The sequence below is a fragment of the Actinia tenebrosa genome, unplaced genomic scaffold (genome assembly GCF_029948245.1).
Source record: "Actinia tenebrosa isolate PJP-AT-01 unplaced genomic scaffold, QUT_ActTen_1.0 PGA_scaffold5__44_contigs__length_20552954, whole genome shotgun sequence".
In the NCBI taxonomy this organism is placed as follows: Eukaryota; Metazoa; Cnidaria; class Anthozoa; order Actiniaria; family Actiniidae; genus Actinia; species Actinia tenebrosa.
In genome coordinates this window covers 11841189-11866575 of record NW_028292582.1, presented here as the reverse complement: position 1 = coordinate 11866575, position 25387 = coordinate 11841189, and the positions used below count along the sequence as shown (strand labels likewise).

The 25387-nt window shown below is 37.4% G+C and overlaps 2 protein-coding genes across 2 annotated transcripts; both read left to right on the top strand.

Annotated features, from left to right (window-relative positions):
* Positions 1 to 824: 824 nt before the first annotated feature.
* On the top strand, positions 825 to 25387 carry LOC116295819 (rho guanine nucleotide exchange factor TIAM2; the record flags this gene model as incomplete). Its single annotated transcript, XM_031703769.2, has 31 exons — positions 825 to 976; positions 2833 to 2932; positions 3010 to 3088; positions 3798 to 3854; positions 3975 to 4039; positions 4139 to 4207; positions 4303 to 4842; positions 9575 to 9970; positions 10115 to 10345; positions 10732 to 10942; positions 11254 to 11422; positions 12015 to 12271; positions 12460 to 12500; positions 12630 to 12714; positions 12923 to 12997; positions 13108 to 13206; positions 13406 to 13520; positions 13726 to 13778; positions 13890 to 14002; positions 14279 to 14422; positions 14746 to 14814; positions 14974 to 15099; positions 15376 to 15484; positions 15640 to 15734; positions 15895 to 15976; positions 16080 to 16192; positions 16266 to 16413; positions 17232 to 17290; positions 17506 to 17599; positions 17681 to 17765; positions 24849 to 25387. Coding segments are annotated over 31 exons (4428 nt in total), but the record flags the coding sequence as incomplete, so codon positions are not given.
* LOC148906547 (uncharacterized) lies at positions 19550 to 24099 on the top strand. Its single transcript, XM_089037389.1, has 6 exons — positions 19550 to 19667; positions 19742 to 19811; positions 20060 to 20372; positions 20513 to 20603; positions 20708 to 20829; positions 20908 to 24099. Exons 1-6 carry the CDS (start codon positions 19563 to 19565, stop codon positions 23738 to 23740), a joined length of 3534 nt encoding a protein of 1177 aa, XP_088893515.1. The 5' UTR covers positions 19550 to 19562; the 3' UTR covers positions 23741 to 24099.

The following is a 25387-nucleotide window of genomic DNA, read 5'->3' as shown; positions in this document are numbered from 1 at the left end:
TGTACAAGTCGACATTCACTTCAATAGACTTGATCTCAATTGTATTTATTTTTTTTATGTTGAAGGACTTTTCTTGTCAATGTTGGTTTTTGTGATGCTAATGATGTGCGCAATATATTCCTTACAAAAGACTGCTGGTGTTTACTTGTTGAAATCCTAGTTCACTAAAGACTCCATGCTGCACGACATCACCTCTTTATATCCCTAGCTAATCGTGTTGGAGTACAGAGGTTAATCTGTAGTATTCATCTTGGTAAAATTTTCGTCGTTCAGGTAAGAATCGTTTGAAAATAGTACTTTTTTCAGTTGTTAACAGTTGTGCGAAACTCTACAAGATTAATATCATCACCGCATGTCTTTTAGCGTGCCTTTAAGGGCTATTATAACTATCAAAACGTCTTGCTTTTAATGTGTGAATACCTCTAAGAGATTAATTATGAGAACAGCTGTAAAGCTTCAAGAAAAAAAGATTATTTCTGATCCAAGCGTAATAATATAATTAAGCTAAATGAGCACTGGAATGGAGTTGAGAACGCTTTACAAAAGTTTGGATTATTTAATGATGCGGTTGTCTATTGTAATCAAAAAACATTTACCATCTGCCAACAAAATATGTAAGTGATTTTGTCTTTGTCTTAAATCATTTATCCATTTTAATATAAGTAAGAAGACACGTAAGATTGTTTTCATTTCTAGGGTTTTGTGGTTCTTTCCCTAGGGAATCGTAAAATTCAAGGATTTGGAACCTGTTGTCTTTAGCGTCTGTTTGCTAAATTCATCAAATGTACTTCAATACATCAAGACTTTTAATATCTTCCCGGTAAAAAGGCTGCAGGATAGGGAATAAGGAGAGTCAGTTCTCTTCGAGCTCCCAGACCGGGAGTAGAGGAGATATTTACATCGTACCATCCCATGAAAATGGTTTTACCAAGACACTTCATGACCTCAACTTCGATGACAACCAGAATGTGATCAGGTAATGGATATCAAAACTTCTCTTTTGTTTTGTTGTTTGGAGTATGAGATTTAGCTTTCACAGCTGGTGAGGTAGAAGAGTTTTATGCAAGAAACTCGCAATAAAAGTTCGTAAAAAAATTCTTTGATTTCCAAGAACTTAGTTTATTTATTTGTACACTGGCTGGGTTTGAAGTATCTATTTTCCAGTAAAAAAGAGCAAATGGTTTGTCATTTTGACATCATTTAAGAAATAATTTTCGCTTAACTTCAGTCGCAGTAGGGGACCCGACTAGACGTTTCTTGAAAATCATTTGAACGAGTTCTTTTTACAATGCTGGGAAGCCATTCAAATGCTTATCAAACATTCAAGTGCTCTTAGGGCATTTTAGTGGCTTCCAAGATTGATTTTACGGCTTCGTATTAAAATCTTTATTGTAATGTTCGTAAAATTTTTCTTCAGATCACAGAAGTTGCAAATGCATGACTTGTTGATCCTTGACTTTTTTGTTTTGATTCAATTTTCTCGAAAATTGTAGGCGTTTGGATTGCCATTTATTCACAAAACAAAACAATTATCCTAATAATTAACTTCGGAATTAAATGGCTTATTTCCCTATTTTTCTAAAATTTGAAGAATATGTTATTTCATGGGTTTTTCTTAGCTTTTTATTTTTTAATACATTTTATGAATAATTTATCGAAATTGGTTTAAAAAGTTTCTAAGGAAATCAGGTTTATTTGAGACACAAGATGATTTGTACATTGTAATTTTTTTTTATAATGTACAAAGGAAGACCTGATGTTTTTTATACGTTCCTCAACTTTTGACAAATTTCAATGCTGTTCATCCTTGTAGATTCTAAATAACAACTGGAGTTTTATTGTTGAGAAGAATGGTTTTTTTATTTTGCTATTTATTTTATTTGATGAAAATTTAAACACTTTTTTGAGTTGTTTTCTCAGTGGCACATAATGAGGTTTTTAAATTTTTCCATTGGTTGTCTTTGAATTGACTTGATCTTTTTGGTATCAAGTAATAGTAAATAATCAATTAGGTTTTTTTAAGACTAACTATGAACAAAGAAAAAGCAAACTTTGCAACTCATTCTTGGACTTGGTCTTCAAATCATTAGTGAAAAGAAAAAAATATCAAATATCTTGGCTTCAACCTCAGCTGTTTTAGATCTATCTTACTCAGAATTGTCTAGGAAGGTATCAAAAATAAGCTCACAGTGGTGTATTGAAGAAAAGGATTGAGACATTTCTTTCTGCAACACTTATTGTATTGTATGGTGCAATGAGTATTGTGGGGTGTTGTCATACAAGTGCTTCATCAAGTGATGTTGAAAAAGAATTGAGTTCTTGTATAACAACATTTGAGTAAGTCATAAGAAATTTTGGAATATTTTGCTTCTTTTTTCTTGTGTTCAAATTTAGTTTGTGAAAAAGAATGTTAATATATATTGGAATGATAAAGTAAGATGGAATTGATTATTGACTCAACAGTCATCCTTTATATAGACCTATAACTGTAGAAAAAAAATTCAGCTAGATGTTATCCATTCTGGGGGGGGGGGGGGGGGTTGTGGGTGTACTCGCATGTAAAAGAGGCATGGATAATTGTCGAAAAACAATTTCAATGCCTAAAAGAGAGTTTGGGTATGATTTTGGGTTAAGGAGGTACCATTTTGAAACACAAGATAACCTATTTAACTCAGTCAAATTCAATCCATATGTATCTTCTCATGGGCAACTGTTAGGCAAAGAAATATTACCCAAAGGAATGACACATGATCTGAATTTTAAAGCAGTAGGTGAATAAGGTATACTCTTGATTTGTTTACTCTTTACCATTATGCTCTTATCTTTTTTCAGGTCACTTGCTGAGGTTAACACATTATCATCTGATGAAGGTCCATTACGATGGGTTCCTGTTGTAGAGAACGTTATTCCTATCATTATACAGAGGAAAAAAGTAAGAAAGGTTTTTTGTCATGAAGGGAGGGATGGCTGGGGCAGTTTGTTCATCTGTGTCTGCCATTGATGTTTCAGGTTGGAACAGAAGAAGTGTTTGAAGTAAATGCAACAACCAGCAATGGAACACTCTTCAACACTGAAATCAACTTAAAAGGTAATAATAATAACACTGATGATGATGATGATGATGATAGTGATGATGATGATGTTGATGATAGTGATGATGATGTTGATGATAGTGATGATGATGATAATGATTGTGATGATGATGATGATGATGATAGTGATGATGATGATGATGATAGTGATGATGATGATGTTGATGATATTGATGATGATGATAATGATTGTGATGAATGGTGATGATGATGACAGTGATGATGATGATGATGTTGATGATGATAGTGATGATTATGATGAAGGTGATGAATATAGTGATGATGATGATGATGATGATTGTGATGATGATGATGATGTTGATGATGATAGTGATGATTATGATGATTGTGATGAATGGTGATGATGATGACAGTGATGATGATGATGATGTTGATGATGATAGTGATGATGATAGTGATGATTATGATGATTGTGATGAAGGTGATGATGATAGTGATGATTATGATGATTGTGATGAACGGTGATGATGATGACAGTGATGATGATACTTGATGATGACGATGATGATGGTGATGATGATGGTAGTGATGATGATGGTAATGATGATGTTGATGATGATGATGGAGATGATGATGTTTAACCAAGAAGGCTAGCTCACCAAACTGTTTTTCAGAGTAGCCTTGCCAGTTGACATGAAGCTTATTTTTCCTAAATAAACTTGAACATGCTTATGTTAACCACAGAGATACGGCTAAAGAAGACTTCGGAGTGTTTTGTGCAATGGAGGAATCGTAAATCAAGTAAGATCTTACGACTGTAAAAATTAAAATACATGATTCGTATTTATCATGACCACCTCATAATGTCAGTTGTCATGGAAATATGTTGTCATAGTGACGCGTTTCTCGATTATATTCTAGAGAATGCTTGGGGACTGAATTTCATCTCTGAAGAAGAAGCTAAAAAGTTTATGGACTTTTGCTATGTAAGTATTATTTATTCTGTGTTTCTCATTTTCTATTCATTCATTTTCTAAAAGTTTTCATTTCACTTCCATTTGTTTATTTCTTGTTTGTTTTTGCAGAATGCACGCGTTCGTACGTGGTCTTTGAATTCATCCTCTACATCGCATCAAAGCTCTTCTAATAGTAAAGTAAACACACATGCTTAGCATTAACTAGGGTTCTTGTTGGAAAGCTTTAAAAATCGCATTGGATTCAATATCTTATCTATCTTTTTATTTCATAGCGTTCGACGACACCTAAAGAATCAAAGTCCCCTTCTACCCAAACGAACGAGAACAGCCCATCTACCAAACACAGCAACACACATGTCAACAGTAAAGATGAACACTATGGAAGTAATAACACACTGGTTTCCACGGATACCAGTGTTAGTTCCCATGGTAACACCAGCGACAAAAGTAGTATACCTGGATACCTTGAAACAGCAACGACTCCCGCGAGGAGTCACCATAGAAACGCTGGTTTCCAGAGTAACGTGTTTTTAGCAACGAAAAATAACGAGAGTTTTGTTTCAAGTGGTGGGCAAGACAGTGGATTTGGTTTGGAAGAAGAAGAGAATGCAACCGATAGTAATTCAAGGCCTTCATCCCGTGTATCGTTACAGGCGGGTCATAATGAACTCACGTCGTCCTTTAGCGATGACATTGATCGGTCAGTTGACACTAGTGGAATCCGTCATGAAAACAGTGCTTCTGCTCTGGAAGACTCGACAGAGATGAGTTACTACAAGGAAATTGAAAGATTAAATCGTGAAGAATCTTTGGTAAGTGACGTTGTGACCAGCGTTGTTTCTAGTTTCCATGGTAACCCCAGGAGGGATTTTTTCACCGCATTTATTTGAACACTTTTTTGCGGCCCAAGTTTTAGTTGCACGAGTAAAAAAGTAGAGCTCTACGTTACCACACTTTCCCTCTTAAACCTCTTAAACGTTTCACTTATGAATTGCTGCAATGCAATTTGTCGTGACAACTGTTGTATAACATTTCTGCCAGTGCGCTCAAGCAGATTCAGGGCCTTATAATTCAAATAGCCTTTTGCAGAAACGAGTGAGGGTTTTAGGCTCAGTAACATATAAACAGAAAACATATCAATGTGTAAGAGCCCTTGTTAGTATACTGTTCCCAGGAAGGATTTCAAAACAGGAAAGCAGAGTTTTACTTTCAGATTGTTAGCAAAAAAAATATTCGAAAAGAAAAAGTAAAAACATATCCGGATAAGGTGGGATTCGAACTCCCACTTCTGTCAGGAGAAATGTAATTAATTCCAAAAGTAAGCCTTGATTCCACTTTGCCATACCCCCGAGACATCCGCAGAGCTGGGGCGTCGTATGGACTTCGGACCTGACGACGATTAAATCCTTCTGCCCTTGGGTGTACGAATTACGCAAGAAAATGTTCTAGCCGAAGCATCAGGGGAGAGACCAGCCGGCCCCCAGACCATATCGGCTAATCCCTTGCATCTCTGCCACGCACGGAATCGATTGAAAAGTAATAATAATAATATAATATGATTTATATAGCGCCTATACAAGTCGGCTCTAAGCGCTGTAAAATATATATAAATTATGATTCAAAAGCTAGTTTAAACAAATGAGTCTTAAGGTCTTTCTTAAAAGTTTTTATACATGAAGTGTTTCTAAGAGGAGACGGTAGTGAATTCCATAGAACAGGAGCAGACACAGAAAAACAACGATAACCATAAGATTTAAGATTGTACGGACAAGTAACAAGAAGCAGTTCCTTGGATGAGCGGAGAGTTCTTTTAGGTTTATACACAGTTATGAGATCAGACAAGTAGACAGGAGCCAGACCATGAAGTGCTTTGAAAGTGAGGAGTAGAATCTTAAAATTGATGCGATGTTTCACAGGAAGCCAATGCAGAGAACAAAGGACAGGAGTGATGTGATTATACTTCTTGGAGAGAGTTACAAGACGAGCAGCAGAGTTCAAAACATATTGTAATTTATCAATTTGAGCATTAGGTAAACCATATAGAAGAGAATTACAATTATCAAGCCTGGATGTCACAAAAGCATGGACAAGTCTTTCAGTAGTATGGACGGAGATAAATTTACGAATACGAGCAATGTTACGCAAATGATAGAACGACGTCTTACAGATATTATTAACATGAGGAACCATTGACATCACAGAATCAAAGATTACGCCAATATTTCTTTCATTACGGGATGGTTTGATAACCTGATCGCCAAAGTGTAGAAGAGGAGTAGACAGATGAGGATTATACTTCGAGGACAAGATAAGGAGTTTAGTTTTTTCTTTGTTAAGTTTAAGTTTATTTTCAGTCATCCAGTCATTTATTTCACAGAGACAGGCTTCAATTCTTTTTATAGTTAAGGCAGTAGAAATATCATCATTGCAACTGAAAGGCATAAATAATTGGGTGTCATCAGCGAAGAAATGGAAGGACATTTTGTGACGACGGAGAATATCAGCTAGTGGTGACGTGTACAACAAGTAGAGAAGCGGACCAAGGACCGAACCTTGGGGTACACCACAATTTATATCAACAATTTTAGAGAACGAACCATGAACAGAAACATACTGCAAACGATTACAGAGATATGACTTAAACCATTTAAGAGCTGTTCCACAAATTCCAAACTTTGAATACATACGATCAAGAAGAATAGTGTGATCAACAGTGTCAAAAGCTGCAGATAGATCCAGAAGAACCATAGCAACACCAGAACGATTATCAATTTCTTTAAGGATGTCATTATGGACACGAGTCAGGGCAGTTTCACAGCTATGAAATTGTTTATAAGCAGACTGAAGAGGTTCATGCATGTTGTTAGATGACAAATAAGCACAAAGTTGATCAGCAACAACTTTTCCAATAATTTTAGAGACAGTCTTAAGATTTGATACAGGACGGTAATTAACGAGTTTTTCATGATCCAACGATGATTTCTTAAGAAGAGGTTTGACAATACCAGTTTTTAAAGAAGGAGGGACAGAACCATTTATGAGAGATGAGTTGACAATCCTACAGATAACAGACAGAAGAGAAGCAGATTTATCTTGAAGGAGACTAGCAGGAAGAGGATCAAGCTCACAGGACTTTGACATCAGTTTACTGGAGAGTTTAGTTAGCTCATCAATAGTCACTGGAGAGAAAGAGTCCAATCTACACCTAGTTGTACTGGAGTCCAATTCAGAGACAACAAGAGTTGACATAGAATTTTCAGAAGTAGGAAAACCATTACGAATATTGATAATTTTATCTTTAAAATAATCGACAAAAGTATCAGCGAGAACTTGCGACGAAGAAGAAGATGGTAGCTTTTTTTCAGGAGTTAAATGTAGCAGATGATCAATAGATTTGAAGATTGCGTGACAATCAGAACCAGCATCAGAGATTAAATTTGAGTAGAAATTCATTTTAGCTTCGAATATTAACTTTTTCACGAGGTTACTTTGTTCAATATACAATTCACGATCAATGGCTAGTTTAGATTTTCGCCAGCGCCTTTCAAGCTTTCTTTTCTTGATTTTATTTGTTTTTATGACGTCATTATACCAGGGTGCTTTCAGGCGTTGCGTGACAATTTTAGTACATAACGGGGCATGTTTATCAAGCAATGATTTCAGAACAGAGTCATATTGAAGGCAGAGATCATCTAAGTCAGCAGCAGGAGATTGTATTAATGACGATTGAGATAAATCACGGCTAAAATGATCCATATCAATAGAACGAATTTTACGATAGGCCAGAGTACGTATAGAAGCACAGGGTCTGGTGACAGCTAACTTACAATGAACAGCAAAATGATCAGACAACACAGGATCACGGATATAAACATTCTTAACAAGCAAGTCATCATTCCTAGATATCAGGAGATCAAGAACATGATTGTTTTTGTGAGTAGGTTCAGCCAAGTTATTCAAGATAGATAAATTAAAACAATCAAGTAAATCAGTAAAACGAACAGCATAGACATCATTTGGGTTATCAACATGGAAATTAAAATCACCAACAATTAACAGTTTACCATTGAACATAGAAAGAGATTCAAGCAGCGACGAAAATTCTTGGAAGAACTTAGAAGTTGATGAATTATTTTTCAAAGTAGGCGGCGGTCTGTACACAACAATAAGACGGACTTGACTCGAACTACCACGAAGAGTAAATTCCAAGTGTTCAAAAGAAGAGTAAGAAACAGTAGTGTTAATACGTTTGATCTTAATCGATTTCTTGAAAAGAAGACCAATTCCACCACCAGAACGATTAATTCGAGGACAGTGTTCAAAAGAAAAACCATCTGGACAAATATCGCGAGAAGCAAAGTCACTGTTACTATCATTATTCCTAAGCCAGGTTTCAGTCAAAGCAAGAATATCAATATTTTCATCAACGACAAGGTCTTTTAAATGAAGAGATTTGTTGTTAATCGATCTCGAGTTGAAAAGGCAGAAATTGAGCAAATTATCAGCAGAAGGAATTACACGTTGGGTATTTTCAACAGACTTAAGGCTCAGTGAAGCATAGCGATCAACAGAAGAGGATTTACAACGACCACCACGATTTCCACGATAGCGAAAAATGTTTAGTTCTTTGAAGACAGCAAAATTAATAGATGACAGGCTTTTGGTTGAAACACAGTTACGATAACGATATAGTTCATTTCTAGAGTACGGTATAGACGGCAAATTTGAAGGCTGAAGCAGAATGTTGACAGATCCAGATCCTGTAGAGAGGTCAAACGGTGAAATATTTGAAGGTCCAGGATTTCGTTCAATGTCCATATAAATAGTGATGTCAAAAGGAGGATCATAACCAGCGATAAGTAGAGAAGTAGAACCATGTTTAGTCAGCTTTACACGAGAGAACGAAGACTTGAAATAACCACACGGAGACAAGGAGATTCTAACGGCTAACGGTCGAAAATTCAAACATAGAAAAATATCACTCCAGAGTAATAGATTTGATGAAATTTTCAGGTCAGCAGGTAATTGTAAGTAAAAGGATCGATCTAAAACACATTTTGTAGTGTTAAAACTCAAATAATAAATAAAATATACTAAAAAATAGAGACCTAATTTTGTGGCTGCCATACGGCGCCGTGACGTAATGAACATTAGATGTTAAAAAGTCTAGTCTATACTGTGCATTGATTTAACTGCCATTGTTGTGCTAATTTCTTGGAATCGTGGTCCAGTGGAAAAAACTTGGGCTTCCAAAACACTGAGTCAAGCCCGGTTGAGGGAGGTTGGTACCTGGATGGGTGACCTGAAACTTATACCTACTCAATTTTTTTTATTTTATTTTTTCATTTTTATTAATATATATATATATTTTTTAAATCACAGTATTTGATTAAAACTCTACCGTTTTTGCTCGCAACTTCTCATAGCGTAACTGATATTTTACCCAACGTTTTGTCAGGTCTCTGAGTTTAACACCCAGTTTCCAATGCCCTTCTGTCAAGACCAGCGGAATTTATTTCACATCCTTGTTTCTTCTTTGTTTAGGAAATCTCTGCTTCTTTTCATGATGATAACGACCTGGGCAGCAGTTCTGGTATTGAAACAGACGTCAAACCAAGATCTGGTATCGCGCAGTCGCGCCAGGGTGGTGGAACACGTAAAGCAGGCTGGTTATCTGGCAAACACGTGTTCACGAGAGGAAAAGGCAATAAGATAGAACTAGCGTCAGACAGAAAATGGAGAAAATACTGGATGACTTTGAAGAGTGCAGCCCTGAATTTCTATCAATGTAACGAGAAAACAGTCAGCGCGCAAGATCTCGATGACCCGAGTTTTTCTCTAGAGATTGATTCGTGTATTGCGCAAGCAGTCCCCGAACACGCTAAGCTAGATCACGTGTTCAGCGTCAGTACGAGGCTTGGAGAGGCTTATTACTTTCAGGTATGTGACAGTTTCTAGGGTGAGGGGCTGGGGAGAGGAAAAAAGAAAAGGACGATCATCTTTCCTTCCAGCTATTTTACGGTTGGCAGCTTATTTACCGCTGCATAAAGTAAATAAACTTTTCCAACTTCAATCTTCTCGCAGGCAGCCAACCAAACTGACCTTGAGAACTGGATTACAGCTGTTCATTCCATGGCTGCATCACTTCTAAGTGGATCGAGACAAAAGAGTAAAGATGAAATGATTCAAATCCTGAACGAGAGAATCAACCAAGTCAACGAAAAGATTGCTTCAGATTCGAGACTCAAGAAGATGGCCGAGCTTCAATCCACTGTCGTGACGGACTCTAAAATGAAGCAGCAGTTCTCTGAACAGGTTCGTTAACAATTACGATACATTACTTTTGTGTTTCTAAACTGGTGCGCAAATTTCAATAAGCATGCGCAGATATGATAAACTGCTGTACATGAATACTGATACACATGGGTATTATTTAAGGCATGCGCACACATGGTAAACTGCTGTACATGAATACTGATGCACATGGGTATTATTTAAGGCATGCGCACACATGCTAAACTGCCGTACATGAATACTGATACACATGGGTATTATTTTAGGCATGCGCACACATGGTAAACTGCTGTACATGAATACTGATGAGGCATAATTTTGCGCATCCAATTATATACACGATAAACAGATAAAAAAGTTAGATATCAGTATGAACAAACTGTGGAATATTCTATTGTGTTTTTTAGATTTCTAGATGGGAGCAAAATCTCGAGAAGTTGAACATATCTTTGTATCGACTGCAATGCTACATGTCAGCGGTTAAAGGAACACCTCTTCCCAACCCTCAAACATTATTAGCATGCGTTGCTAGGACTACCAAACAAAGTCTTTCGCGTTTGGGAACATTCTCCGTCATGTCGTTTCATGCTTTTGTGAGTGCCAGGGATCCATCAACAGGTAACTTTGTTGAATTTGATTGAGTAAAAGGTTCTTCAAAATATAACTTTATATGTCTTTTCTTTTTAATATTCATTGCTTTTCTCCTCCCTCTACAAGACTCAACATGGTAAATTGCAATTCGATCTGTCAGCTAGCCGTGCTTTGATCTAAATTAGATAAGCCCAATAATTCCATAACATTAAAGTTTCAATGATTTAGAGATTTGGTCGATTTCTGCGAGCACAAGACACTAGAAAGTGCGTGTATGACCTTATGTAAAGGTATGGACAGTGTTTGTTTATGTATCAAGTTTAATTATTTATTTACAGAAGAAGAAGTGAAAGCAAGGAATAAAGCAAAACGGAACCCAAGTAGCGTCGGCAAGATCAAAAGCGCGATCTTTACCTCGTTGAGAATCAATGACGCAGCCAGTGTGAAGTCAATACGAGATCGATATTCATCGAAAAATACTGCCAAAGGAGGCGCAAAACTAAAGAGGTTTGTATCCATCCTGTAAGACCATAATCCTTTGCGTGCTTAGGAGTCCATGCTGCTATGCATGCTCTGGAGTCCATGATGCTTTGCATGCTCTGGAGTCCATGCTGCTTTGCATGCTCTGGAGTCCATGCTGCTTTGCATGCTCTGGAGTCCATGATGCTTTGCATGCTCTGAAGTCCATGATGCTTTGCATGCTCTGGAGTCCATGATGCTTTGCATGCTCTGGAGTCCATGATGCTTTGCATGCTTTGGAGTCCATGATGCTTTGCATGCTTTGGAGTCCATGATGCTTTGCATGCTCTGGAGTCCATGATGCTTTGCATGCTCTGGAGTCCATAATGCTTTGCGCACTCTAGAGTCCGTGATGCTTTGCGTGCTTTGAAGTCCATGATGATTTGCGTGCTTTGGAGTCCATGATGCTCTGCGCGCAAGTGTCTTCATGGAGCGCGTGAGGTCAAGTAGTTTACTGAGCATGATGAAAATGATGAAAGGCCTTCAAGATTGCTGAAATTCTGCACTGTTACAGCCCTATCTTATAAAACCGTGCGCAAAATTGACCCACTTTTCTCATGTTGGTTGATGTTCCTTTTAGATCCAATCTAGACAACATACCTGACACACTCGAGGAAGACGAAAGCGAGTCAAGGTCACTAAGTTCCAGCCACTCAGACTGGAAAAGCCTCGGCAAATACTTGAGGATCAGTCTACCTAGCAACCAAAGCACAGTCATTGCTCTTAAGGATCATATGACAGTAGACGATGTTGTGGTGAACACGTGCGAGAAGAGACAGTTAGAATCACGTGCATATTTCTTGAAACTAGGAATACAGGAAGCTGATGGATCCTCAGGTACAAGCTATGTGCCTTTGCCTTTAGTATTATTCCCTTGCTTACTGATATTGGTTTATTGGAAATGGGCTCTCTATGACGCGTTCCTAGTCTTCCCTCCTTCTTCAATACCAAAAGATATTCCTCCTACCCTGCTCCAGTCACTTCCACATCATACTCACTAAAACGATATTATTTGGACATTTCAGAATACTTCATTCCAAAGCAAGATGCTTTACTCGAGGATCAGGTAAGCAGCCACAGGGAGTCCGTGTATAAGTTTTAGATTCTTTTTGTGTGTGTGTTTTCTCGTATTTAGGCAAATGATTACATCTCTAGGTCATAGTTAGTAACAAGGTTTTGTTATCATTTCCTTTAGGAATATACTTTATTAAAGTTGTGTTCAAGATGTGTTTATCAAGTTGAACTGACGAAATCCCTTGAAGCAGATGGACTGGACTTCGGTAAGCTGGAGTAGTCATGACTATAAACACCTATTATGAATCTAGGAATAAGGGTGGAATGCAGTTAATTCTAATGCGTTCGAATGGTGCGTGGTTTTATTGCGCTGTGAGTGGTGTTACGTGGATGTTATTGTGGACGTGGTTTCACTACAAAGAGTGTTGGATTGCCTAAACATTGATGCAATGTTAATTGATTTGCTCAACTTAGGTATTTCTGTTGCAAGCAAGAAGGGAGGTCTTTACGTCAACCATGTCGAGAGAGGTCGTCTAGCTCATGTTCAAGGTAGGGCAATATCAACAGAGGATAAGTCGGCCATCTTGGAAAGTGACCATGCCTTCGGGTATCAATCCGATAAGCCGGCTGATATCTTTTAAATCTCTATTCTATTGAAGGAGTAATGGCGGGAGATGAAATTTTAGCTGTGAATGACGTCAAAGTAGGTGACGTAGACAATGCGGATCCTCTAGGAGATTTAAAAGGGGCTTTACGAGGTACGTTAAAAGCTAGCAATTTACCTATATATTTTTTACTGAGATCTCAGATCCCTATGAACACCTTCTGTACACTAAAACAACATTTCTTGTTTTTTTTGTAGCCACTCATTTCAAATTAGATTTGATAAGTGGTCCCAGAAGTGACCCCTGTGGAACCCCTTTATTAATCTCACATGTTTCTTTTAATTTCCTTTAGATTCTTGCATAAAATTAGAATTACGATCACCACGTGATGAGCCTCCAGTGACCAACAAAGTCACTTCTGATGCTATCATTAGTCGCCTGGTGATAAAACCTCCGCCCAAGCTAAGGTAGGACCAAATATTTGAAAGGTAAAGAAAGAATTACTACTCAAAGAGTAAGACTGTTAAGCATTGCACCCAAATACAATTCGGTTCCAGTGAGTGTCCTGGAATCGTGTCTCGTACCCAGTCTCACAACCCGATGGAAGATACAGAGAGAAATCTGGAACCCATAAATATTATTAACCAGTTCTGATTATTGTTTTTGTTTTAGTGACAATATTGAATATGGAGACCTGAGTGATATGATTGTCCCCCCTCCCCTCAGTAAGTATATACCTACGACATTTCACCCCATCCCTGGGGGTGAGGGTTTACTTTTGTCACGCATTCAATCGTCTAGTATCTGATCGGAATTATCCTATATTTTACTCTCAGTGGACTTTGATGACGGTGATGATGGCAGCGTGTTTAGTGTAGATTCTATTCAGACAACGTCCACCCAGCAGAATCCAGATCGATCGAGCAAAACAGTCGATGAACTGTTGCAGGTAATGGCAATGATGATAACGTATGTAACCAGGTGATTCTGAAGAACGAGAGAGTTTGGGCCACGACTTCCTTACTTCAAGCTAGTTGCGCATGACAATACTCCAATTATTTGTTGTTGTTGATGCAGGATGATGGTGATGGTGATGGTGATAGTGGTGGTGATGGTGATGGTGATGGTGATGGTGATGGTGATGGTGATGGTGATGGTGATGGTGATGGTGATGGTGATGGTGATGGTGATGGTGATAATAATAGAATGTTATTTTTCTCCCCAGCAAGCAGAGGAAGTAACAATATTTTGTAGACAGCGGACGGAATATTCAGAAGACGACTCCAAAGCCGTAATCCAATTAACAGATGCTCACAAACTGCGCAAAGTCATAGTTGAACTGGTAGACACGGAGAGATCTTACGTCAAGGTGCAACACTGAAAATGTTTAGTACTCCTTGCGCGAATCCAGTAACTGCGATTCTATTCTCAGAGCCTCGTAAAAATTTCGGTCAGCAGCTATGGGAATCAAAATAGATTCATAAGAAGGGAACGGGAGGCTGCATGGGCTTTTATTTATTATTTGGGGCGGTACCTGTGGGGCCATTGGGTAGACAGTAACCAAAGTAACTTGTAAAGTTATATAGAGAAACTTGGACAAATTACTGAGACACCAAAGCCTCTGTGTTCTTTTATGTGAAAAGTGTAATCTCGAAGTTTATATCCAATTGGATTTTTCTCATTTTTTTAAAGGATTTGAAGCTGCTTTTGAACAGGTATTTGGATCCTCTGAAAGATGAAAACTTCATGTCTAAAGCAGAGGTAGGTCATCATTATAAAGGAACCTGTTCTTGGGCTGCCTGTCTCCTATAACTCCCCCTCCCTACCCTCCTGCGTCTCGTTTCACCCTCCCCCTCTCCCTACCCCTCTTGTGTTAATTACCTTGAGGTATTTTCACATTTCATTATGATGTTATTTCAGGTCAAAGCTTTGGTTAGTACAGTTGAAGAGATCCTCGATTTCCAGAAAAAGTTTCTGCAGGAGCTTGAAAATATCATCGACTCAGAGACTAGTTTTGATGACTTTGATGAAATCCAACAATTCCAGGTATCTTTATTATCATTGGTTGATACACATATCTGTATTATTCATAATTGCTTGTTTGTCTATGATTCAGAACGTGCATGTGGAGATACTAAAATACTATTAGAGAATTCGCATGAGAGATCAAGGTTTTCAAAAGAAATCGCACAACCCCTGCTTCAATTGAAGGCGTCGACCCCTATATGGACTTATGTTTTGTCACCCTCCCCTCACCTCCGGTCCCCTCTGCTGTCAGTTTATGACAAGTCTCTTATCTGGTGGATTCTTTATCTTTTTCAGAACGTGATCCTCGCAATAGGAGAATTATTCCTTCAGTACACAGAACATTTCAAACTTTACAGTGCTTTTTGTTCAAGTCATTCTAGAGTTGTAGAACTGCTGGCGCCTGGTAAGAAACACAGGGAACCCAACACCCAACACTGGGTGTCAAATACATAACACAGGGAGCCCAGTTCACGACACAGAGAGCCCTGCTTACAACACAGAAAGCCCAACATGGAACACTTGATACAGGGAGCCCATGTCTGTTTCTTTTGTCAACAGGACAAAACCAAGAACTTCGGAATTTCTTAGATGCTCGTAATCCAAAGAACCAACATTCGGGAACTCTTGAATCGTACTTCATCAAACCTATACAGGTATGAATTTTTGCTGTTGTTGACTCGGATCCAGGCTATCTGTATTTTGGGAGATGCGCAACCGAGGAGACATGGTTACAGAGTATGCGCACTAAGACATGCGCATGCAATATGTGCACTGGTGTGTTTCTTTTCTTTATTTATTGTTACTATTTTTTAGAGAATTCTTCGTTACCCGTTGTTGATGAGAACGATTCTCAAGCTGCTGAATAAGGAGACAGAAGAATACCAAAATCTTCTCGGTATGAAAAATACATGGAAACTAGCTTTTCGTACCCTCATCTTGTGATCTTTATTTGCGCGCGCGTTATATGCTAATGTTCTTGATTCCTGTGGACTTTTCAGATGCAGTAGAAGCAGTCGAGAAAGTCGCCACACACATCAATGAAATGCAAAGAATCACCGAAAAGTTTGCGCCGCTTTTCAATGAAGTTGTCGAAGAGTTCGGCGGCTTTGAGGTAATATTTGAACCTGCATGTTAACATTCGCATGTAAAATCAATTCTCAATTATTGATCTGTTATTGGGTTAGGTGTCTGACGTCATGATTGATAAACTATTGCATCATGGGAAGGTCACGTGGTTGAATTGTCCAGACGAGCCTCGTAGTGGTACGCTCAAGCTAAAGAATCCTACGACTCCACGTGTCAGCAAAAAGAACTCTGTTATGCATATATTTGGTGAGATTTGATAGGTACATATTAAAATAATTTGCCGTCAATTCACCAGAAGATTCAGTCTTTATATGTACTCCAAAGTCCCCCGTCCACAATGTTTTTGTTTTAACGTGGCGTCCCGCACACTAAAGCGATTGAAAACGCGTACATTTGAAGAGGCTCTCTAGAGTGGAAGCATTTGAAAACGGAAGCCTAACGTCTTAGTGTGGACAGCGAAAATGGAGGCTTTTGAAAACCCGGACGTCATTCACACCTGCACTTCTGTTTTTCGCATGTGCAGATGATGCTGACATTGCATCGTATCTCCGTTTTTAGTTTTTTATTCAGGTGATGAATATTTCACTTTGAAGATATAAAAATCAGTCTTTGCATATGGGGAAAAATGAATTGATTTTTGCGCTGCGAAATTGGACTGGACGACGATTGACTGGACTTTGGATCGCAAAAACATTTCGTCGAATTTGCAGCTTTTGATAGAGCATGCTCAATCTTAATGTAAAGAAAAAACATGTCCAACCTCTAAAATTTGATTTATGCTTCTAGATTCTGAATTTTAAGGGTTTTTTTAAATTTGGAAAATCCGGAACCGATCATAGATGGACTGGACTGGACGTCGATTAAGTGGATCTTCGGATCGCAAAACGTTTTTTACGTCGGTTTTGCATCTTTTAACCTACAATTTTTATTTTAATAATCATATCTAGTAATATTATACTGAAAGTTTGCGAAAAATAAAGATTAAAAATTTTTATTTGATAAGAGAATCTTTATTGTGTTATCATTGCAATTATTTATAATTTAACATTCTTTCTTTGTTGCAGTTTTTGAAAAAATTGTCATATTGATCCACCTAGAAGTAAAATCGAGGAAAAAGGAAAAAGTAAGAATCACAATTACGTAGGTTTCTTAGTCATGCAGCCTCCATTAGTGTTTTCACGCAACGCTCACTCCCCTACGTAGGAGAGTGAGCGTTGCGTGACGACACGAAAATGTCGGTTTCTTTGCTTTTCTCTTCTTTGCTGACGTCTACTAGCCGGCAAGATGACACTTAATGACTTTCCTTGACAGCCTTATTTTTTTTTGAACTATTTACAGAGTACGTCATTAAAAACATCGGAGGAAGTAAAATTTCGAACGTTAATTCCAGTGACGTCTCTCGTTCTACGGGATCATTGTTGGGCTACAAATGGTAAGCACTATTGTGTATATAGAATAAGAGGAGAGGAGAGGAGGGACTGATCATTGTGTATCTTCTAATATTTTTGTTTAGAAACTCTACAATCTTGGGAGCTTGTCAACATTAGCGACACAACAGAGCTGGGAAGACAAGAATGTACTTATTTATTCGCCAGCAAGTAAGGGTTTCTAGTGTTACCTTGAAACTGATTATTGCTAGCATTAAACATTGCTATTTTTCATCATCGTCATCATCATCTCATCATCACATCATCATCATCACCACTATCATCATCGTCATACCATCATCATCACCACCACTAGATGCATCCTAGCAAATTTTTTGAACCTCACCCTGGACAAGTTCAGTTACTGATTAAAAGTAGAAAATAGCCAGTTTTCAAAAACATTTTTCGTGATTATTTGGTATTTGACCGAAAGTTTTGGCAGCAAGATTTTGGAGGCTCACCATCTATTTTTGAGCTAGTAATCCAACTGCAATGTTCAAATAGGTAAACTTTTGCCGCAAAAATCGAAAAAAATACTATTTTTAGATTTTTCTCCAAAAATCTTGGAGATCCCTGGAGTGCTCCTTATGCTGGTTCAACCTAGGATCTCCACCTTGTTTTGGGGTCACGTTAAATTTACGAGGCTTGCAAGTCTAGTGTAAGTTCTATAACTACTTGGAACCCTAGGTTTCAAAGTTAAGTCAATTTTTGAAACTTGAAAAAAAGTTGCCTAAAACATGACGCAAAATTATGAAACTTGCTAGACATGGTTTTTGAAGGTTAAGAGGAAGGTTTGCAAAAGAATCTGCATGAATTTCGTAATTTTACGCAAAATACAGCTAATGGTAAACTTTTTGAACAAGTTCAAAAATAATCTTTGGCTCTTTTCGACTATCAAATATATGAAACACACGACAATAATTATGGAACAGATAAAGATAAGCATCCTCTAACAGTGTATGGGATTTTTATGTGAAAGGAAGGCATTTTTATTTTTTTATTTAACATTTTCGGAAAAACAATAAGAAGCCATAAATCTTCCGAAATTCGTTTAAAAGGTTCCATACCTCGCAATACAGCTTAAAAGTGAACAAATAGTCGGGACAAAGCATGGGAAGTGACTAATTTTGGGATAATATTGAAAAAAATTGAGCTTATCCTCAGATGGGAATTCATGAAAAAATCAAAGAATATACCATGCAATTGAATTGTAGCTTGGATAATGCATTGAGTAAACATCCAACAAAGTCTGTCTATACGTTTTGAAGTGCCTAATAGATATTCTAGGCATCTTTTTTAAAAAAAAAACAAACCCCCGTTTTGCGGGGGGAGGGGTAGGGTTAGGGTTAAGGATATTTGGGATACCGATAGTATCGCCATTTTCAATCCTTATATATTATTTTGCAGGATTTAATACTTTTTCACTAGGACCTATCTTCATGCCCTTTTGTAGAAATTTTTTATAGCATTTGTATTGTGCGATAATGAGCCCCCTTAACTCGCACTCATTCTCTCAGCTCAGGCACATGGTTGAAGTTAGAGGTAAGTCATACTTTTGTCATACTATTTTTCTTATTTTAGCTTATTATGCTTGAAAAAAAAGGTGTTTAACTAAGAATCTTTAAATATTAGAATATTCTTTCAGATCTTGTTTCGATAAACGGCTGCTTGACATGTATTTAGTGAATTTATTGCATTTTATACGATCGACGAACGGGTCAGTTGATCATTATCGACAATTTCTGAAATATTTGCTTAATAATATGACCTCGTTTTCTTATGTTCTAGAATTTATGCACAAAAAGCTATTGTAAATAAAATTAATCTGGTAGAGTAGCTAGATTGCTAATTTTTTCATTCATATTCTAACCGAATACCATATATTTAAGGCCTTACCACAGGAAGCCAAACATATTTTCATCTTTAGAAATTTTTATTTATTTCATTTTTTATAGAATTTTTAAAATCATGGCGGAAGATGAGTCTTCTTCGATCTCAACCGAAGAAGAATGTAGAATGTATAGGGAATTATTACAAAAACGGACAAAGGAATCTCTTAAAAAGAATCCTAGAGTAAGTTATTAATTTTGTAATGAAGAAAGGCAAGTGCAAATCAAACTTTGAAAGTTGTATTTTTTTCTCAAAAGGGGCTACTAGGCTACGACAAGTCATATAGACAGAGGTTTGCAAACACTCTTAAAGACAACCCAGGCATGGGTAAGAACAGACTATTAAAAATTTAATCTTTTGTTTGATATATCTTACCATTTTACCGCTCCATTAAGTAAACTATGATTTCAATTGAAAATTTTATCACCGTGGGTATGAAAAAATATTGAACCGACGTTTCGGACGTTATTCCTTCATCAATATGCATAACTATTTGTAATTTGAAATGCGCTATATAAGAAACTCACATTAATCAATTACTTGTCATTCTATATCAGTTTCGATTTTTATTTTAGTAAAGGAAGCAGGGGCAACAACCTGGAGAGATATAATGGGTGAACCACTTGACGAAGAAGAAAGAGCAAGATTAGGCTATAGTACTGATGATGACGTTGAAAAGGAAGATGGTTGGACATCCACTGAAGACGAAATAGAGGGAACAAATGAGAGTAATGTCGATGTAGATGAAAGGATAAAGAAACTTGAGACTATGATATCAAATTTGAGAAATGATAACAAGAAAATTCAGACAGAAAATATTAACCTCAAAAGTGAAAACGACAAGATAAAGAAGAAAATGCATGAGCAGAGAAGTCGTACTTTTAAGTCGTAAGTAGCGCTTTTTAACTCCCGTCAATGCACGAATTAACAAATTGGAGCAAAGGTCGTGTGATGTAGCAACAGTATTTTGCTAAGCTGAAAATAATTCATAAGCACGAAATAACACAGCACTGTAATATCTTTTTCAGAAAATACATTTACAGTTGTCCCGTTTGCAGCTATAAAGGGTTGAACATGAAGCGCCATGTGAGGAAGCAACACCCAAATGACATGGACCAAGTGAGCTTCGTATTCATTATTACAAATATGATTTAGAGAAACAAATAATAAACCAAATACAGCGATACCAGCTATTTTTTATTTATTTATTTTTTCTATTTTAGCTTAAAATACAAAAAGAAGAACAAAGACTTAGAGCAGCCAGTAAACAGCGATGGTGTAAACTATGCTCGGCTTATAAGGCCAGGATCCATCAACATCTACATGTAAAACATAAACTTCAAACGTAAGTTAAATGGCTCCTTGATTTATGCTTTAGAATCAAAATACTAAATATAATATGTGTATATATTTTTTGTTATAGAAACTCTGAGACCTATAGACAAGTATTAAGGGAGGCTCACAAAGAATTTTTCTCACGAAAACATTGCAAAGCAAGTGGCGAAGGAGAAGACGCTGAAGATGAATATGATCAGGAATCCGGCAACAAGCAGCACAGAAAGACGAACAAGCAAGGATGCAACGAAGAAAAAACAAGAACGTGCCAAAGCAACAGAAACCGGAAGAGACAGCTCGATAGCAAAAGCCTAGAGGGAGATATTGAAAGAGGCGAGAAAGCAAAGAAGAAAAAAAGGCAAGGTGCAGCTGGTTGCGAAAAGACTGAAGTTGAAAGTAACGTCAATAAAAGAAAGGAACAAGAAAAAAGACAAGGAAATGCAGAGAAAGGAAAAAGAAGATCCAATGATACTACTGGATGTGATTCTGAGATGGAAGATGTCGGCGGCCGTACAGATAGTTTAGATAATGAGCATGATAATGAAGATGATGACTCTGAAGTTACACAAGAAGATGTTTCAGAGGAATGTCCAACTGAAGATGAATATGATCAGGAATCCGGCAACAAGCAGCACAGAAAGACAAACAAGCAAGGATGCAACGAAGAAAAAACAAGAACGTGCCAAAGCAACAGAAACCGGAAGAGACAGCTCGATAGCAAAAGCCTAGAGGGAGATATTGAAAGAGGCGAGAAAGCAAAGAAGAAAAAAAGGCAAGGTGCAGCTGGTTGCGAAAAGACTGAAGTTGAAAGTAACGTCAATAAAAGAAAGGAACAAGAAAAAAGACAAGGAAATGCAGAGAAAGGAAAAAGAAGATCCATTGATACTACTAGATGTGATTCTGAGATGGAAGATGTCGGCGACCGTACATATAGTTTAGATAATGATCACGATAGTGAAGATGATGACTATGAAGTTACACAAGAAGATGTTTCAGAGGAATATTCAACCGAAGATGAAAACAATTCAAGCAATATATTGGAAGATTGGAATTCTGAACTCAAGGAAGGGGACAGTTTGTACGTCAAAGTTCTAAAAGGCTTCTGCAAGCATTTACAAAATCCCGATGGCGGCAGAAAAACCATAAGAGATTCCATTCAGTGCGCACAGAGGATATTCAAAATGGCGACGATCTTATCCAACAACAAGAAGATAAACTTTAACTGGGTTGCTAAACACGACGTCATTTGGGGTGAATTTGTTGAAAAAGAATTAAAAAGAAAAGAGGCAAATCCAAAGTTTGGACTATCAGCAAAGTCTTTAAAAGTCTATCTCCTTACTCTTGAAAAGTTCCTTAAATATGCTCTTCAACAACGCATGATAAAACCAAAGAAAAAGCACGACGTGGAGCAGCTTATAAAGAAATTGCCAAGCTGGAGACATTCATTGAGAAGAGACACAAGAAAACAAGAAGAACAACACTTTGACAAAGACGTAGATGAAATGCCCTCGAAAGAAAATCTAAACGAGCTGCTGACCCACAAGACCGCCATCAGAATAAAGGAATTTCTTAAATCATACAACAGGAAACACGAGTGCACATTACCAGAAATATTGCTTGCAAGAGATTATCTTATTGTGAGAATGTTCATCGAAACTATGTGCAGGTCTGGTGTGGTGGCTCATCTTACGATAGAAGAAGTGTTGAAGGCGAAGGAGCACGTTGTAGACGGGAAGAAGCAGTACTCCATAACGATACTATCTCACAAGACGCTTGTCGATAAAGGATCATCTTATCCAAGCCTATCAAATGAAATGTACGAGCTCTTAAAGAACTACATCATAGAATGCCGACCTTTACTTGTGACAGACACCGAAAAGCCAAACAACGCCAGGCCAGTGTTTGTTAGCAGTAATGGAGAGTCATTTGATTCGTCTTCAGTAGGGCGAAGAGCTGTAGAATTTGCCAAGAAGTTGGGAATTCAAAGAAGATTCACTCCCACACTACTTCGAAAAACATCATCAACAGTAGTGGCAGAAGAAGACCCCAAAACTCAAGAAATTCATGCACAGCTTTTGGAGCATAATCTCTCAACAGAGATACGATTTTACCGTCGTCTCCATAAAGAAAAGATCCAAGCTAAAGCTAGTGTAGTGAACCAAGAAAGGTTAGGAATCAGTTCTGCTCTTGGACACGTGAACAACCAAAAACTATGTAAAAGGAAAAATGAAAAGGATACAAATGAAACCGAGGAAATTTCCACCAAAGTTACAACTAAGGAGCAGCCTATGCCACTAGTTTCAGAAGTGGAAGAGATGCCAATAACATTTGTTCCAGACTCACTTGAGCCAAAGCAAAAACAAGTCATAGGACGGCCTACCAAATTCGGTGAGAATGCAGACCAAGAAATTAAAACCTTGTTTGTACATTTCTTTAAAATTGGTGTATGCCCAACAAACAAGGAAATCCAAAAAATCGTCAAGAAATCAAAGGTTTTGGGAAAGCATACATTGGAAGAAATAAGAAGCAGAATAGCGTATATAATAAAAGACAACCAGCCAGAATTACCACGAGGTACTGTCGATCCCCAGACCCTGGTTCAGGACTGGCTTCAAAAATCTTCAATCGAAACTAAGTCATCAGCCGTTTCAGAAAGACGTTCATCAATGAAATGGAGTGGAGAAGACAGTGAGCTAATAAGAATTTCCTTTGAAGAGGACATGAAACTAGAGTACATGCCAAGGAAATCTAGAATACTAGAAGTTTTTGAAAGCCCATCAGCTACCGAAGAGTTAAAAGAAATCTTCAACAGGGAAGATAATAGTACATGGAGGCAAAGGTGCATTGAGAAAGTGAGAACAGAATGGAAAAGACTTCATGAAAAGCTGCCAGGTTGGAAGCCATCGCAAACCATGCCATAGAGAGACAACACGAAATCAAAAGTTTATTGCGACACTTAAGAACTGAACAAAGATAACATTAAAAGTTGTGTTTTTGAGAAAGTCGGCACCAATGGAAAGAGATCATGAAAAAAGTTGTGTTTTGAGAAAGTCCCGCACCACTGGAAAGAGGTCGTGAAAAAAGGTCAAGCTACGACAAAGGGAGAAAAGACAAAAATAAGAACTGAACTAAAGATATTACTAAAAGTTGCGTTTTTGTTGTTTATTATATAATAAATCTTATTTATTATTCTCATTTTGAAAGTCATAGAGGAACTCTATATGCCATTAACTTTTCACTACTTTATGCATTCGGTGCAAAGAATGTGTAATATTCTCTACTAGGTATGCTAAAAGAAAGAAGATCTTTGATTTTTGTTTCAAAACATATAACAAATAAATTTCAAGTTGCTGTATTATGATTTTGATTATTGATAATGATTTTCCATTCACAAAATCCTAAGGACAGGACTTTAGCATGATGGTGTAAAAAAGCTATAAATACGTTAATTGGACTAAAAAAATACATAAGAAGGAAGGAATTTTCTTGGGAAATACTATTTTGTGAAGACAAAGCTCACCATCTATAATTTCCTGAAATATGGGGGGAAAACGAAACAGTAAACATTTTGAACATGTTCAAGAAGAGCACCATGTTCAAAAAAATTACTTAGAAATAGGTAAACTTTTTGAACATGTTCTAAAAGTTTACTATGTCTAAGTAAGAATTTTGAACATGTTCAAAAAACTTACCTACGAACTAGGTAAACTTTTTGAACTTAGGTAAGAATGCATATGGCCACCATCACCATCATCATCATCACCACCACCACCACCACCATCATCATCATCACCACCACCATCACCTCCATCATCATCACCACACCATCGTCATCATCATATCGTCATCACCATCATCATCATCATTACCATCATCATGATCATCATCGAATTCATGATATACACATTATCATCACCATTATCACCATCAAACATATTAACCATCATCATCACGATCATCAACTAATAATCATAATTTCTCTTCTTTTCTGATCATCATTTACCATCTTATATTCGTCTCGCCTTTCAGAACGACAGCAGAAAAACGTGAGGTTGTTCGCAGCATCAAAGAAGCCATCAAGAAAGGAATCAAAGCAGGCTCGACAGTAGCTTCAACTATAAGATCTCACAGTTTTAGACGCAACGTTACTACCAACAACACCAATCTAAACTCAACTTTCCCAGGGTCAGGCAACTTCCTTCGCACACAACCTGACTCAAATCTCTTACGAAGGTCGTTTAGCCATAATCCTGAAGAAGCACAGACGAGAAGGACGTCCCTGATCGATAGTGCCGAGCAACGACATCACATGGCACGACTCAAAGATGCGCAATCTGTAGGTAACATGGACGATATTTTATCAGAGAGAGTTAGTGTCGTTGTCAAAGATGATGAGGCCAAGCCTATTGATGTAGGACACTTTTAGAATAGTTTGTACATTATATAAAGTGTTTTACTTGTAAAAGAGCTTTAGAGAAGAAATTGTTTGTTTTGTTTTATAAGTAACCATTTAAGGAACGATTTGTAAATAAGTGGATTTTATTAAAGAGTAGATATCTTTGTGCTTA

Coding starts and splice junctions, on each gene's coding strand:
- LOC148906547 (XM_089037389.1), top strand. CDS start 19,563: ATGGCGGAAGATGAGTCTTCTTCGATCTCAACCGAAGAAGAATGTAGA. Junction 19,668..19,741: donor CTCTTAAAAAGAATCCTAGA/GTAAGTTATTAA, acceptor TTTTCTCAAAAG/GGGCTACTAGGCTACGACAA. Junction 20,604..20,707: donor ACCCAAATGACATGGACCAA/GTGAGCTTCGTA, acceptor TTTCTATTTTAG/CTTAAAATACAAAAAGAAGA.